General features: G+C 46.3%; 1 protein-coding gene across 2 annotated transcripts in view; it reads right to left on the reverse strand.

The window, feature by feature from the left end:
- Window positions 1-17,560, reverse strand: part of LOC118215466 (transcription initiation factor TFIID subunit 4-like) — a 73,336-nt gene that overhangs the window by 23,178 nt on the left and 32,598 nt on the right. For both annotated transcript variants that reach the window (XM_035396307.1, XM_035396306.1), the window contains exons 12-14: window positions 16,876-17,001; window positions 12,575-12,631; window positions 3,252-3,374 (exon numbers count right to left, since the gene is read on the reverse strand). In XM_035396307.1, the coding sequence (XP_035252198.1) occupies window positions 3,252-3,374; window positions 12,575-12,631; window positions 16,876-17,001 (306 nt within the window). The remainder of the gene's footprint in view (window positions 1-3,251; window positions 3,375-12,574; window positions 12,632-16,875; window positions 17,002-17,560) is intronic.

Here is a 17,560-nt window from a genome sequence, read left to right on the forward strand (position 1 = left end):
TTCTATCAATGAGGCGGGTTAAAGCAGTCCGAGGGGACCCGATTGCAACAGGAGCTCTCACAGAGGTCATTATGTTCTCCTAATTTCAGCTCTGGCACTGCAGTGAAGGGCTGCCTTTGTCTGCGACTAATGCGAAAACCTCAGGATTGGATGTCAGAGGAAAATAATCAGCGTGGGCTTCATAACGCAGCCCGCCCGCCTGCCTGCCTGCGCTCCTGGCCAGAGCCCCCCGGCCCATTTCTGCGCAGATGAAATCTATGACAAGCCCTTCAGTTAAGCTGAGAGCAGGCAGCAGGCCAGCAACACCCACAGGCCTCGCAGGCATCCTGTGACCCCCTTAGAAAAGTCACATTCACTTTGCTCTTGAGAGAGGGAAAAGGCCGCCGCAGGCGCTCCCAGCCCGTGCGAAATGAAGAAATGCGAGGAGGTGAAAACCAAGTGAAAATAAGTTAAGGCTCCTTCTCCTCTTCCTCCGCGAGCCCGCGCGATGGCGAAGCGGGTTTTAATTGGACGTAGGCCGGACGCGAAGCTACGCCGCAGACGCGTAGAGTGCGTTTTAAGCCGTTCCTGTTTCTGTTTTTTTTTCTTTGTTTTTTTTCTTTTAACGCTGGAGATGGTTTTATAAAGACGCGGCTCGCGCTCCCTTTGGAGTGCAGAGAAACAGCCTCACAGGCCGATCACACAGAGGCTGGCAGAGCACTCAAGCACCAGAAGTAATGCTTTTATTTAGTTATTTAGGCTTTTTATACCGAATGCATTCAGCGCTATTCTTTCATGCTTACGATTGGGAAGAAACAAAGATGCAACCTATTAAACCGGCTCCCGAAATGCTGAACGTCTGAATGATTTTTCTAAAATGGTTTTTTTTTTTTTTTTTTAGAATGCTAAAATATTCCTTGAGGAGTGATACATTTTTTACTGCAAAAAAATTAAAAAATAAAAACTACACCGACATTTTACAGTCAACATTACATACCTGAATTAGCCATTTCATGCACAATCCAGGGAATTTGAGAATTTTCCCTTCTTAGATTGTAACTTAATTTTAATTCAACCATAACTTATCATAATTAAAAACAGAGGCATGGTCGGTTGCATGGGAATTAACTACCGAGTCCAGCCTTGTCACAATATTTCATTTCAAATATTAATACATGTCCCCAATTTCTTCCATTTCCTAAAAATGAGCAATGTCAGGCAAATTAATGCAGTCCATCCGATCCATCCCCTACTGGAATTTAGTCAAATCATTCACTGCTGTGGGACCGAGTATGCTGGATATCCTAGAGACAAAAGACATCATTCAAAACAAATCAGTTCTTTTCCTGACTAATGAACGAACCGACAGAAACACTGGCGAACAAAACACCTTCGCACTGTTTGGCACCGAGATGCAGGAGATTTCGGAGATTCTGGAACAGCTCGTTCGTTCTCCAGTTGAATAAACATGGGGGCCAAGGCTCAGAGAGCTCCCCTGTGAGCAAATAATCCCATATAATCACTTCCAACATTTATTCACAAAAACAATACCAGTAAATTTAAGAACAATGGTACTTTGAGGAAAAAAAACAGCTATGTTCCCATCCAAAACTCAGATTTTTAATCCTTCAAATATACAACTGATTCAGCTCCATACACGTCATCTCCGTAGAGTAAATACTGGCACGCGAATCTAAATAGCATAACAATACAACAATAGCAGGTTTCAGTGATTAAGACGTACTGCAGCGGTGGCTGAGGATCGCCAGCCGGCCCTCAGCACAGACAGAGGTTACCTCAACACGAGGGCTGAGATAAGGACATCGGGGACATGTTTATAGAGCTATCGACTGCGTAGACCAGCGAGGGCCACTACAGACAGCACTGTAAACAACCTTGTTTACAGCAGGCCCAGTCCAGCTGCATTTCGGTGGCGCACCATCTGGAGAACATTAGGACCGTTCGGTGGTACGTTCTCCATGATACAATATTTACTGCGATGCATGAATGCCATGATATGATATATAATGTGATACAATGTGTACCAACACAGCCCGTTTCCAACTAGCCCCCCCCCCCCCCCCCCCCCCCCCCCCCTGAGCTGCATATGTCTCAATCTAAAGTGAGCTAACAGAGAGCAGCAGCATTTTCCATTGCACTCATGCCCGACCATTCAAAGCTTTCAGTGGTGCCTCTACATTTTAATCAGGGTTGCCTGAAAATAAACCACCGTGATCAACCGCGAGATTATAACATTACCACAATAGCCTATAATAGCGGAAGAGATCTTGACTTCGGTGCTTTCATTATTCCTGTTTTTGTGCAGCAACTACAAAAAGATTGCAGTGAATGTGCTGATTATATTCAGTTCTGGTATGAAGCACGGAGTCAGAATGTTTAGTTTATTTTTATAGCAAGATCCAATGATATGTGAACAATTTTGTGCTATCCTGTTAGAGTAAAAACGAAACGAGATGTTCTAGCTGTAGTAGCTATAGTATTTTATACTGGACAGGCCCAATAGTCCGCGTTTCACTTGAGACCGGGCTCAGGGTGAACATGCATATCCTGTCTGGTGCCGGCTAACATACAAAGATTCCAGGCAAATTTACCTCCAGCACGCCCCAAATGTGCCTGCTCCACAGCTAAGGTGGAAATATAGCCATGATGATACCCCTCTATGCACAACAGAAATGAGCATATAAATCATCCTTATGCATTTTCCCCCGCCTAAAAGTACAATTCCTTCTGCATCTAAAGCTAATGATTGTGCTTGCTGGATAGGCTTGGTTAGTTTAGTTATGGTTTAGAAAAAAAGCCTTCCGCCATTTTTTGCCTTTGATTGTGCCTGTCTCTGCGAGTCTGAGCAATTTAATATTTATTCTCCATATTACGTCAAGTAAGTATCAAGCCTTCCATTTTTATAGATGTTTCCCCAAAGGTTTTAACCTTATCTAAAGCTACAGACAATAAAGGATGTCTTGCCACAACAAAGATAGCTAGCAATAAGAACTCAAATGTGTATTTTGTGCATTAAAAGTTGAGAAATGCCAGAATACAATATACTGTACTATAGAGTTTTTTTAAATGATATATTGTTGTATATTTAGAGAAGCCCCCACACTGGATCAAATTTAATAACATAAGCATGGCTTTAAGGAGAATGACTAACGGCACTGGCTACTAGAAGACAATGAAACAGCAAACAGCTGGCACCACGCTATGCCAGTTGGACGGAGATGCTACGAGACAGGGCGACCGCAGCTCCTTACCTCAGTCCCTACAGATGTGGCCCCCGGCGAGTCCAGCTTGCGTTTCTTACGCGGCCCGATGGCGGCTAGCGCTGTCAGATTGGCGTCCCGTTGTCTCATCTGGGCAAGCTCCTGCTGCTGCATCTGAAAGATGAAATGCAACATGAGGGTCAACCTGCGTGTCAAAACAACACGCTAAAAAAAGAAAATCACAGCACTTCCAGGACAGCCTCAAGAGTCTCAAAGTTCACTGAACATAATAAAAACTCCCATGTATAATTAGAATGGAAATATATATGCAGCATCCCTTCAACCCACATCATTGCCCAGTTTGGGAGGCCCAGACTCAGTTTTAAGCCTGTCTCACTGCTGCACCGTCCTCGTTAAACCAGGGAGGCCTCAGACGCATCCTCTCAAAGTCATGCAGCTGACTGCAGCCTGTAAACTCTCAGATCCACCAGCTGAGCTGCACAGACAGGGAACTGTCAGACAGACGGCCAGGGCTGGGTCACCTGCCATCAGTCTGGGGATATCCCGCCAACCGAAACCCTCCTGACCTGAGACACCCCACGGGACTGAAAGTCAGGACGGGCCCAGACCACTATCCCCTCCAGACTATGGGATATGTAACAGCATGAAGAACCAGCTCAATGATTTAAATGAACACGCCTTCTGAGCATCACACATGCAGATTTTTAAATAAAATTAGGAAACCCCTTGAATTAAAGTAGTTCAAAGGCAAACTTCAGGAAATTAATGTCTATAATGTCTTCTAATGAAAAGTACCAATCACCAGCACAGGACTCACTCACACCAGGTGCTGAAGCTAGTTTACTGTAAAAGACATGAACTGGAATGCTGTCTATAGCAATGTTTTTTTTCATATCCCCCTCGCTTTCCTGTCCATTAAATTATCGGCCACAAAAGCAGCGGTAGCGCTGACAGCGTGTGGTCAGATATTTTCTGTGTACACTTCACTGCCTTTGCCATAATGGTCACATACTCTGCAATGGCTCTTTTTTCGAAGTGGAAAATGAAGTCACGGCGCGTGGCTCCTGGGGTAATGTCATGCCTTCCCGCGGGGGGGGGGGGGGGATGAAGAACCAGCGACGCTGCGAGGCGGCCGTCCCGTCCCCCAGACGTGTGACCCCCCCCGCGGAGGTACCGCACGGAGAGCGCCATCGCCTCCCCTCACCTTCACACTCGTGTCGCTCCGGCCGTGAACCCCGTCCGAGGCGAAGGGCCGAGCGTCACACGTGAGCGTCCAGTACAGACAGAGCGCCGTTCTACACCCGTGTGAGTGAACACACAAACGAGGGATTTTACGTCTGTTCTGCAATTGCTTTCAGATGGTGCCAATCTCAAAATGGCATTTTTCTTTGGTCGTAAAAACTAATAAAAAATATGCGTGCTGTCTTTTCAGCTTCTATTTTTAAGCCTGCAGCAAAACATGGCCTTTAGCATGTTGCTACATCACATTTCACACCACACATTTCACAATCATCCTGACAGCAACAAAGCTATAATATCAGCAATAATATGAACCAAAAATACACTACGATTCTGAGAACTGAATAATCAGATGACGGGGACACGCGCACACAAGCAATACTGCAAACGGAAGCGCTAAAATTATCCCCACACACCATTGAAATATAAAGACGAGATGGGTTCACAAAGAGCTGAATACAGGGAGCGTATAACGGCTAATTAAGACAGGGGTTACGCTAATGTGAAAGGAAGTCATGCACATTGCGTGAGCACGCGCGGCTGCCTGGTCCGGCAAGGCTAACGCAGACAGGGCTAACACAGACTGCTTTAATTTGAGGAGAGTGCAGTCAACGCTGACCCAGGCAAGGCAATTAGGGTGGAATAAGGGTCACTGGAAGAGGCCTAACAGACATTCAGGGGGGGTCAGAGCCTGACCTGAAAGTCTGGTCTCCTGTAATATCACTGATTGGGTCAAGGATGCTGATGGCTCAGTCTGGCACCACATTCACCAGATTACAGCCCGCAGTGACACGGGCACATGCACGGCCGGCCGGTAAACGCAAAGCCTTGCGTCTGCGCTCGAGAATCAAACCAACACGCTGCGTCTCCCATGGTTAGAATCACGCCTGGCGTTTGATTTCCATAGCGATGCTTGTCTGGTGGGGCCAATCCCACCACTGTTCCGTTAAGCTCACCATTGTTTAGGGGACTGGTAACAGCAGGATCTTACAGCAGCTCTGCTAGTCTCTCAGAATTGGAACCTGATATATACTACTTTTTTAAAATAGCCTACATCCTGTCTTGCTTTTGAACACACGCACAGACCCACAGAACCCAACATATACATTTGCCAGGTTCCATTAGTGTCTTTGTTTAAGTATTAGAAACTCATAAGGAGCATAAATGCCAGTTACAGCAGCCTGCCCGGTGCCCTTTGGAAGCAGAGAGAAATACTTGTAGACTCTAATCATTTACAAAGGTCAGGAGCAGAGGAGAGCCTGAGAGCATTGCTTTAAAATTCGATTGATCCTTATCTTCGGTCAGGCCATAGAGAATATAAGTGGTATTTCAGCTATACTGCAATTATAGGCCTCTAAGGCAGGGGTAAATAAATGTGTTCACGTCTAACTATCTGGTAAATGTTCAGTTTCAATTTGGAAACTCCTACCACAATCATTTCTACGCTGTCAAGAAAGTCGGCAGTAAAAATCAAATTTGTCAGTGCTGCGGCTCTTCTGGCCGTGGTCGAGAGATGCTCAAATCCATCAGAGATCAGCACCAAATGAAGAAAAAAAACGTGTTGTAATTGTATGCGTGCAATTTAAATATTTTAATACTGGGATGTGTGGCTGAATATTATTTAGTCGGTATGGTCCTTTTTTTTTGTGTGTGAATTATTCATATGTGCATAGGGGTCTAAAATAAGCATTCTTATTAAAATATGAAAAAAATTGTTTTTCTGAAAAGCTTCTTTTAAAAAGGCTGGCACAAAACAACTCTTATCAAAGCCACATCTGGGGATACCAGTCAGCCCAGTAAAGTCCTGACTGCCAAGACAAAATGTTTCCCCCTCTCTCTTTCTCCACTTGCGGTTTTGGCAGGGGTACAAATTCCCCGGAACCCCCCGAAAAAAAGAACCCAAATCCACTTAGATAAACCCACACGGAGGAGGATGTGTTCCTCAAACCCAAATTCCTCACCTGCTGTTCTCTATCTGTGCGGCTCGTAACAAAGGCCCCTCCCCCCGCCCCCCCGCCCCCCAGGCCCGCCCCGGGCCTCGCAGACGCTCGCAGACAGATGTCCTTCGCGCCGCGCATCGCGGGCGGCTGACGTCACGCACAGCCCGCGGGGCTCAGCGCGAGCGGGAGGCGCTATCCGCTATGAAAGGCAGGAACATAAAAGCCGGGCAGGGTGCCTTCCCTGATCCCCCCCCCCCCTTCTTTGATGTCCCCGGGGGGTGGGGGTGGGGGTGGGTGGTGGTGAGGGGGGGGGGGCACGCAACGGGAGGCCACGGTGGCCACAACAGACAAGCAGCAGGCACGGTTAACCTTGGCTCAGTCTTAACATGTCCTCCTGCTACACCCTTCCATCTCACAGTCCTGTATGCTTACTTTAGCCCACTCGGTTTCTCATACAAAACCCACAATGCAGCTGCACAGACTGCTGGAGCTGGATTTCCTGTTAACTCTGCACACTCTCATTAAACAGGCCGTTTGTGAAACACCGAATGCCTTCCTATCGACAGAAAACTACACTGTAAACAGTGGTCTTGGCAACACACTTTCTCCGATTCCATGGAACCTTTGAAATATGATCATGAAAACTGAAACTGAATTAATTTCTGCTATGAACACAAAACAGCTGATACCAGCATGCACTAGAATACTGTACAATTGTGGCACAGTGGTCTGGTCCTTCAGTAATTTGATAAACAGTAAATGCTTGCAGTTCATTAACCTGACCAGACACATTTAAATGGGCATCAGCCTATGAAGCCTCTACAAACTTACCAGAGAATATTAATTAGGCACGGTAAGGATTCCTTCATAATCATGCTTAATAATAGAGGCACATAAAAAACATTATTAATCAACCCAATATTATTTTCTGGTACTCATTCCTTTGCCATGTTCAATCTCTTATAGTACATACTAAAGTAGTGTATTGTATTTGTAACATTTGATGTTAAGCAACGACGCTACACTCTTCTGTGTTTTTAATGTCTGGCTGTTTTGTCTAAGCAGGCCAACAGCCAGTCTGTGCCATTTGTATTGACACCATTACAATAGGCATACTAAGGGGTGAACAGTTTTCACAGTCTGGTGATACTGTCACTCATACAATTGACTTGACATATGCATATTTAAGAATGCTATACTGAGCTGAAAAAATGCAGTAATCATTAAAAAATTGCTTATCTAGGGGAAAATTTCAGCGTCTTATATTTTAATGTTCTTCATATGCTTTGTTACTCACATGCCACCAAGCTTGGTATGGCAATGCCTTTTGGAGGAAAAAAAAAAGATAAGGTAGTCATCACCTTCTATTGATCACGTATAATTTGCATCTTGCAACGATGAGAAGTCATATATTCACACTCCAAGAGGAAGATCTCAATGATTTATTCATTTCAAATCAAAATTGGAAGGTAGATGAGAGGAGTTAGTTCACAGGCAGCAGCCGACTGCAGGCTCTGAGGCCGGGCTCTTCTTTCACACCGCCTGGGGGGCCTTTGTGTGCAAGTCCTAATTAACAAGGTGAATCATGCAGCCGTTCTCTAATTAGCGAACATGACAATCTAATGGAAACATGCAGGAAGAGCTGGCACACACAAAATCACTGCAAAAAAAAAAGTCTCCTTCCCCCTTTTTTCCACCATCCTCCCCCACCCACCCACCCTCACCCCCATCCACATCCCCAGACAAAAAAAAAAATCCATTTTGAGCATCCAATGCGTAGCGAAGGAGCACTGGGTCAGTGTTCGGACGCGTGTAGAAAGATTCCCAGGTTGGGTTTTTTTGGGGCGCTTGCTCGAATGGTTGTTCCTTAATTGAAACGTGTCCTCTCTCCCACCCCCTCTCCCGTTATCCAAGGCGTGGAGTCTGACGCCTTGCCACGAGCGTAGCCCAGCGCACCCAATTCCCCTGTTGCACGACTCCCAAGGAGTTGCACTGTGCACAAAGAGAGAGCCGTCCTACAGGCTTTAAATAGAGCCTCACTTAGGAGACGAGCTGCAATCTCGCTTTGAGGCAAATCTGCTTTTTTTGTTGTTTTCTTTCTCATTACACTACTTAGTAATATTCTAAAACACACGGAAACACCAAAGGACTTTTAAAGCCTTCTCTTTTTTTCTCTCCATGATGTCTTCAGGAAAAAAAAAAGCAATAGAACGCTGGAACTAACAAGAACAATAACCAAGTAAACTAAAAATAAAAAGTGTTTGCACGTACTAGTACTGTAGGCATTAAAAACAGCTCTTTGTGCATTGACATGTCGATCTTGAACATCTTGACAATTTTTGAAGGTTGGATGTCAGATTAAAGTCAATGACTTTCAAAGGTTGTTTATCAATTTGATTTTCAACAGACGTCATCCCACAACTGACCATGTGCTTGAAGAACCTTCTTTTCAACCAATTATATTTACCAAAATTCTCAACAAAACATTAACGCAATAATGCAACATCCAGTTCAACAAAAACAAATCTACTGGAGAACACCCTAATCATATCTTTCAACTGAAATGGACAAGATGGCTATGAAAATTCCTTGAAAGTCCAGTTCCATACGCTCCATTCCTCAAACACTTAAACCCCCATGAAATTAATTCCCACCCGAGTCCATGAAACAGTTTCAATGCGGACGCTGAAACCTTCAGTGAGAAGAATTACTGCCATCCATAGCGGCGGCCATTAAAAAGTTTAAAGCTTGCTTACACGGTTCAATATGAATACAGGCTAGGTAAGATTTGTGGGCTTTGCCACTGGCACTGTTGGCAGAGAAAACACCGTTTGGGGACTGACAACACTGGGAACCCTGAAACAAAGATCATTTATTGCACATCCACAGAAGCTCAAAGCCTAAAATGTTGAGGAATAAAAGCTCATTTCTCACATAACAAAGGCAGCAAAAGGCTGGTTCAACAGGATTTCACTAGATTTTTATGACAGATTGTAGTACATGGGCGCTCAGTCGGTGCTCTTGAGATCAGAAAGTCACTATATTATATCAGCAGGGTTGGGGACTAATTCAGAGCCAAGTGTAGTGTCATTTAAGCACATTTATTCTATTTTTTGGACACACTGCTGTGATGAACACTAACTGACAATAGAATTTGAATAAATAGGTGAACAAAACTTCAAATATTGATAGTTCTGAAAATAACCACTCTAGTGGCATAATCACTAAGTTGGCAACGCTGGTGATGAGGATACCCTGCAGACTAAGATTACGTTTCACATGAGTGTGAAATCTGCTCCACCCGTAATCTGACCCTAATGATGAAGAACGAATAGAAACAGGGCAGAGAACACAACCCGCCTTCCTCAGACACCGTTACCACAGTTACAGGGGGTTGATTAGTCCACAGTATCCTGTGAGTGAAACACTATCAGCAGTATGGCTGATGTCTCCATTTTTTTCCTCGATTTCGATGAAGAGGACAGCGATAAAGCAGCAGGGCCCAAGAGGCGTAAGTGGGGAAATGAGGCCTGGTTCCCTGTCCCCCCTCTATAATTCATCTCTCAGTGGACTACTCCTCCCACAATTCCCTGCCCACAGTGGTCAGCGCTGCTCTCTTCTCTAGGCCACTGGCTCTTGTGTATTAAACTATAATTGCTCTTTTCCCATAACATATTTCAAATAAATAATGTATCAACTTGACTGTGCCACGGTCAGTAATTATCACTATTCCACAGCGAGATAAAAGAAGAAAAGAAAGTATCTATCCTGGAGTCACTCCATTAAAACGAGGCCTTCGCAGGGACACAGTGAACCCTGTTATTTTCCCAAATCAGCGACCGGGAAGCTCCATTAACAAAGGTAAGCCGTATAATTGCTTAGCCTCATCCTGACCCAGCCCCTTCCGAGTTCATCAGCAGAGTGTAATATTTGAGTTAGGTAGCCAGATGAAAAGCAGGGCTAACACACAGAGCTAACGCGCAGGGCTAACGGGCAGGGCGAACGCGCAGGGCTAACGCGTAAGGGCTAACGCGCAGGGCTAATGGGCAGGGCTAACGCGCAGGGCTAACGCGCTAGGGCTAACGCGCAGGGGTAACGGGCAGGGCTAACGCACAGGGCTAATGCTCAGCTGGATGAAAAGCAGGGCTAGCACACAGGGCTACCATGCAGTCATAATGCAGCGCTGCAGCCGTTCCAGCGGGGCTCTTCCCAGCTGAAAGCCTTTGTTCTGAACCGCCGAGCGATGAGCCAGGGAGCGGCAGCGGCGTTTCAGACAGGAAGGGACACCCAGGGACACAAAACAAACGCTTAAAAAATGACCCATACACACACCCCAGTTTTTCTTGGCCACAGTGCTTCACCATTTCTAAAATGGCCCAGCTGACCTCCGTGGTGCGTCCGATTAAAGCACACAGAAGGGGCGGGGCCAGGCAGGGCTCGCGCTCACTGGCTGTATCGGGGGCCGGGCTGGCGGCGCAGGTGTGTCTGGCGACGGCACAGGGGCCCACACCAGCGGGTTCGACGCGGTGAAGTCCCGCTTAATTAACCGACCGTGGAGAGCCATGCCAGAACCGCCAACCAACCCGGGTGTGTGCGGCACTCTGAGCAAAGCTTCCCAACGACGAGCCGCTCCACCTCCGGCACTGCCTACCCCCGCCTTCCCAAGCACATCGTATTTAAACTCGATTTCAGCTCACATTGCAATTCATTTTAATATATAACTCTGGAGTAATTCCATCTTTCAAATAAATTTGAAAAAAAAAATCGCCTTCCCCACCAGCTGCCTGGGAGTGGAGCGATGGCTCATTATCCTGATGAAATTTCTGCAGACATACGGGCTGCTGACAGACTCAACTGTGACACAAACAGATTCTCCGCCAGCCGCCAGCTCTCTCCCCTACAGCCAAGTCAGGTGATGGAAACCGGAGCGGCGCAGGGCTGAGAAATATCGGCCATTACAACCCCAAAAACCTGTCCCGCTCGCGTCGCCGAGGACATTAAATAAAATGTTATTTCTGTTCTCCTTAAAATTCCGAATGGGGAGGCGCATTCCGCGGTTTTCATTAGCTAATCTGGCTGCGCTCTGATGACGAGCAGGCCTGCCACTTAATGGTGAGAAGATCCACTTTGATAACACAGCCACGGGCAAGAACATCACACAGCCTATTACCCACCTTGATTTACATACACATGACTTATGGCAGAGCTGGGATCCAATCTGGAATTTCTAAACAATGAGATGCTCGCATTCACAGGACCTCTTTTTTAGAAGGAATAGTCAAACGCCAGCCGCACGCTGCAGTTTAAAACCTGCTACCTCTTCAGCAGTCCAGAGTTTCCTCTCCTCGGATCAGACAAAATGTCCCCGGCCTCCTTCGTATTGCAGAGCTACCATTACACCATTATTAATTGCCTTCATGCTGAGCTTGTGGGTACCCCTTGTAATAACAATGGAGTCTAGTCATTTCTTTACCGCGGAGTAGTTTCTTGCAGTTGATAAAAAACAAAATGGGAATAAACTCGGGGAAAGTTTTAGTGCATTTGAACAAAGTTTACACGGCATGGTAAACAGGGCTCCAACCAGGAAAAAAAAATAGATTGGTCTACTCTGGGAGCCACTCGGGAATTGCAAATGTAAAAGTTTTTTTTTAATTGGGGATTAAAAAAAACTTGCCTCTAAACAGTACAAAAGGAGGACTGGTCTCTTTCTCTTTAATTCTAGATACTTCTACAAAGGATGGTTTCAAATTCTGAAAATACAGCAATATTATTTTTTTTCTTTTTTTGCATTAACACACCCCAACTTAGAAATCCCAAACTGCTCCAGTGAAAGGACCGATAATGGTCTTTATAATGCAAATGGGCTGTTAAGTAGCGTGGTGAAGAGGGAAAAGGCACTCATCATCACAACACCAATTTACCTCTTTAGCAGCTCAGAGTGCAATAACGAAAGAGCAGGAATCTGAAACACAGCTGAATGGGGGTAAAACAAAAAAAAAGAGGGGTATGGAGCTTGTTTGATACAACTTCCCCAATGCGGACATCTAACGGCACAAATAATTCCTAAAACTTTTAAAGTCGGATTTGAAACAGCGCTACATATGTAGCAAGGCATGAAAAATTCATATGCCGGAGCGGTGAAATGTCAAGCGTAATGATGTGTACACTGCTTACCTCCTTGGCTTTCTGTTTGAGTCGAGCTTGCTCCGGGTCCTCCTGCCGAGAGCGACTCTGCACAGCGAGAGAGCGAGAGAGAGAGAGAGAGAGAGAGAGAGAAAGAGAGAGAGAGGCACAGGTTAATGGCTGCTTTGAGGACCGCCACTTCTGTCACAGCCAGCGCAAAAGCGCTGACAAAATGGGAGCGGGCATCAGGGACAGCGTTTAAATTCACACGCGAGCGACGCAACGCCGCGGGGCCGACGCACGCCCTCTTCTTCGGCTGTAAATAAAAGCCGGTCGCAGGAAATTTTAATCAAAAGGGGAAAAAATACCTTGTTAACAACCCCACAAACTCTTTACATCAACCCTGAGAAACAGATGCCGATTCTCTATCCTTTTATTTGCATGTGCAGTGACTGCTGAGGTCGAGTAAGTCTGTCCCTTCCGTCTGTATCGTGGCGCTGTATATCTTTTACAGCACAGCATCTTTGTCACAAGACAGAGCCTGACAGTCAGGAACCAGTGTCACTCTCTGAAATGATACGGTGTGTGTGTTTTGGGGTGAGGTCTGTGAAATGAAGCAGTGTATGTGTTTTGGGGTGAAGCCTCAGAAATGAAGCCCTGACCAGGACGTCTCTGTTCCTTTCACTGCAACTGCCTGAATATTGAATTAAATCCCAGGCCTAGTTTAGCCTATGCAAAAAGGACTCTTTCAGCAGGAGATGGGAGCTGTATTAGACTGAAATTAGGCAATACATCATCTTTAGCTTATAAGTTTCCTAAGACCGTTTGCTGATGTGCCTCTTAGGCAGGCCTGTGACAGTGCAGGGCCTCTTTTTGGCCTATTTTTACAGTACAGCGCCTCCGTAACCTGCCCTTAACACCATCACCTGTGTTCTGTGTCTGCAATGGAGCAAACCATGCCCATTTAAAATCACTGCACTGGAGTGACCCTACCACCCTGGCTTCTCTCCGCTAACCGGCTTTAAACGCGTCAGGCAGCTAGCATACTGGGCGGTATCTCCGCTGCAACATTTGCCCTCCAGTCTGAGGGACAGTCCCTGAAGATCTGAGTCATACCCAATGGATGGCGGCAGAGGAAATTTTTTTTTCGAGGGGGTCTTATTTAAGAGGTCAAACTAAACTGTGCCCCGGCGCGAAGAAAACCGCCAAATAGCAGCCAGCGATTTGAGCGTGCACATGGAGAGCACCACCGGCACGTTTTACATTTCTCATTTCACACGCTACGCACGTTTGATGCTGACAAGACCAGACGCAGTAAATGCACTCCCACTGCAGTCCACGCACATGCATGTGCCCCAGTGTGTCCCACTGAATTAGCAGCAATCCGCTCAATTGGTTTAACAGCCTGGTAAATAAACACTTGATATGTGATAATGACTAGTCTGAAGGCACAGGAAAAAGGGTAACACAGGACTTTTTGCTGGCATAAAAGATCCATGTCTGAGCGTCCTGTCACTTTTGACAAATGACAGCGAAACCCTCAGGTTATAGCCAATAAGAGTCAGGAATTCTGTAGCATATGCAATAAAGTTGGTGGATATTGCCAGCACATATGCCGTTTAAATATTTATGCGCAGAAGTGTAGTCCTATTTAAACCCCCTTTTTTTGTTTGTTTGTTGTCTGTTTTTTTTTTTCTCAACAGTTACTGAGAACGGAAAATAACAGATATCACAGAAGCATAACCCACTGCTTAAAAGTAGCGCTGCCGCCTGTGACACATGAAGGATGTAAAATGGGTCAATCCAATCTAGAACTGGGCGCTTGAATGGGTCACGTATTCATCTGGTGGAGGAGTAATTATCTCCTGGATGACATCTCCATTATACATTAATGTAATTAGAGCGGGGACTTGTGCTACTGTGGGGATCCGACAACACCGAGGCCTTATTGCAGGACACCATCCATCCCCCGTTCAAAATGAACTAATTACCTCTGCTTTCCTCTGATGTTCCTCCCCCGTTCCTGTAGGGCACTTTCATCCCCGCGCTAAAGCCTGCGCCCCTCGTCTTCAGCGGTAAACTGGTAATAATGGGAAGCCCTGCTAGCCGGCTGCTTTAGCGCCGCTCATCTTCAGCGGTAAACTGGTAATAATGGGAAGCCCTGCTAGCCGGCTGCTTTAGCGCCGCTCGTCTTCAGCGGTAAACTGGTAATAATGGGAAGCCCTGCTAGCCGGCTGCTTTAGCGCCGCTCATCTTCAGCGGTAAACTGGTAATAATGGGAAGCCCTGCTAGCCGGCTGCTTTAGCGCCGCTCGTCTTCAGCGGTAAACTGGTAATAATGGGAAGCCCTGCTAGCCGGCTGCTTTAGCGCCGCTCGTCTTCAGCGGTAAACTGGTAATAATGGGAAGCCCTGCTAGCCGGCTGCTTTAGCGCCGCTCGTCTTCAGCGGTAAACTGGTAATAATGGGAAGCCCTGCTAGCCGGCTGCTTTAGCGCCGCTCGTCTTCAGCGGTAAACTGGTAATAATGGGAAGCCCTGCTAGCCGGCTGCTTTAGCGCCGCTCGTCTTCAGCGGTAAACTGGTAATAATGGGAAGCCCTGCTAGCCGGCTGCTTTAGCGCCGCTCGTCTTCAGCGGTAAACTGGTAATAATGGGAAGCCCTGCTAGCCGGCTGCTTTAGCGCCGCTCGTCTTCAGCGGTAAACTGGTAATAATGGGAAGCCCTGCTAGCCGGCTGCTTTAGCGCCACGCGTGTCTTCAGCGGTAAACTGGTAATAATGGGAAGCCCTGCTAGCCGGCTGCTTTAGCGCCGCTCGTCTTCAGCGGTAAACTGGTAATAATGGGAAGCCCTGCTAGCCGGCTGCTTTAGCAGCACGCTCATCTCGGAGATGTGAGATCTTTAAAGCGGCTTCACCTGACCTAGGCTACACAAACTCGCTAACCTGGGTCAACAGGGCCTCCACCTGCTTTCATCTGTTTACTGCAACTTACAGTAACTGAAAAATATTAAGACTGTCAAAGCACAAATTCTCTAAAGAAGAAGGAATAGGTGCGTAAGAGAAGTCAACATTTATCGGTCATCTTATTCATCACTATGAACTCTTTAACATGACTAAAAAAAAAATCAATATACAAGTTCTTCAGTGTCTCAATAGCAATGGATTTAAGGAGAGTTGGTTAGTGTGTTTCTGTTTCATGCCACTAAATTACCATTCCTTCACTCAACCTACAAATGAATAGAATTAGTGTGTTTTGGATGTTTAAATGTGTTAATCTTTTTCAAGTTCTACACAAACTCATGAGCAGTACTTTAGTTCATCCAAAGTTTTTAAAAAGAGAGAAAATTTAATAATTAGAAAAATATCTAATTACAAATTTCCAGTAAGATTATGGTGAATCTGATTATGACTTAACATAATCTAGGACGCCAGTGATGCAGAACTAAGGCCCAAGTCATAATCTTTCTTTCTGCTGATCATCACACAATCATGCTTAGTAGCTATAAAAAAAAAAATCACACTTGGTTGTGTTTAAGCCATAACAGTTGATTAAAGGGAATTCATTTTGCTTTACCCGACTCTAAATTCATGCGCTCTGAAAGTTGTCTCCCTCATGGGGTGCGGCCACACCGCCATTGTTGGATTAAATATTTTAAGAGGCCCCCTGTCTGACAGTGATCAGAGAAAAGGACTGTTGAATTGCACTGACTCTCTGACAAATTGGGGAACAATAGCAAAACAATGACCACCTGCTAAGAGGGGAGGGGAATAACTGCCAGGCCACTCCTACGCAGTATTACGCTACTCCTCAGACAGAGGTAAAGCCATCTGCCCCAACAGGAACTGCCCCTCACAGCACAGACAGAGCAGACACAGCCCGTTACCCTCCCATGCAAAAACTTTCAGAACCATAACAAAATGTTAATGACACAAACAGGACATGAGCCTTCTTAAAATGAATCTACAAAACCTGAGTGTTTAAGAATTCGGTTCAATTGCTGTCAGTTTTAATTTTAAACGGCTCCAGATCCTTAAAATATTTACTTAACTTGTGGTTCTGAAAGCCCTTTTTAATCAAATCAGCGCCTCACTGGAAATACAGAGCCTTGAGAATTACTCCTATTTACTGCAATTAATGATTAAGCGTACGTTTCCCTGGAGTTCACTGAACTCACAGTAGAATGTTTTTTAATCCGGCAAACATATTTATTAATCATTAGTTCCTGTAAATTGTGTCCAGAATGGCTAGGAAGCAAATGGCACACGTGACGCAGGGACGTTTTCCGTGTGAACCCCGCGTCTTTCCTGGCAACACGGAGTCGGCGTGTGCGTCCCAGGAGCGGACGCTAGCACGTACTTTAGCAGCCTTCAGGAGGATCTCCCTCTCCTGCTCATCCTTCCTCTGCTTCTCCATCCTCTCCAGCTGCTCGAAGAACTTGAGCTGCGACCGCACGTCCGTGGACTGCTCGTACCGCTCGCCGTCCTGCGGAGAGAGAACACACGCAGAGACCCCGCCCCCCGTCACACACCAGGCGCACAAGTTTGAAACACAAGTTTGTGGGTCGCCCAAAGTTAATGGGATAATTGTTTATTTCAGAGCGCGTCTGCCAGGCGGCTCTCTCCCTCTCCCCCCCCCCCCGAAACGCGCTCGCTCTGTTCTCGCATCTCCCCGGTAACGCGGGGAGCCGAGTCGAGCGACGCAGCTCACATCTGAGCGCGGCGCCGCTCGCACCCGCGCCGCCACTCCCCCCTCTCATCTCGCTGCCTCGTCTTTGTTTTGAGCTGAGGCTGCACCTCGTGCGCGTTTTTAAAAAAGAAATAAAAATTTAAATACAGTTTGGCGTCGGCAGTTGCTTCTCGCCCCTCTTAGGACGCTTCGTTTTTTTCCGCTGATGTCAACAAGAGCGGTTTCTTCACAAGAGGCAGGAGACGCAAGCCCTCCTTCACATTCACAGAGCCTCATTTACAAACCACAAGAACACTAAACAAACCACGGAAAGTTACAGTGCTCCGTGCCTCTTCCACAGCTATCGGGAAAAACA

This window comes from Anguilla anguilla, chromosome 16 (genome assembly GCF_013347855.1).
Source record: "Anguilla anguilla isolate fAngAng1 chromosome 16, fAngAng1.pri, whole genome shotgun sequence".
NCBI lineage: Eukaryota > Metazoa > Chordata > Actinopteri > Anguilliformes > Anguillidae > Anguilla > Anguilla anguilla.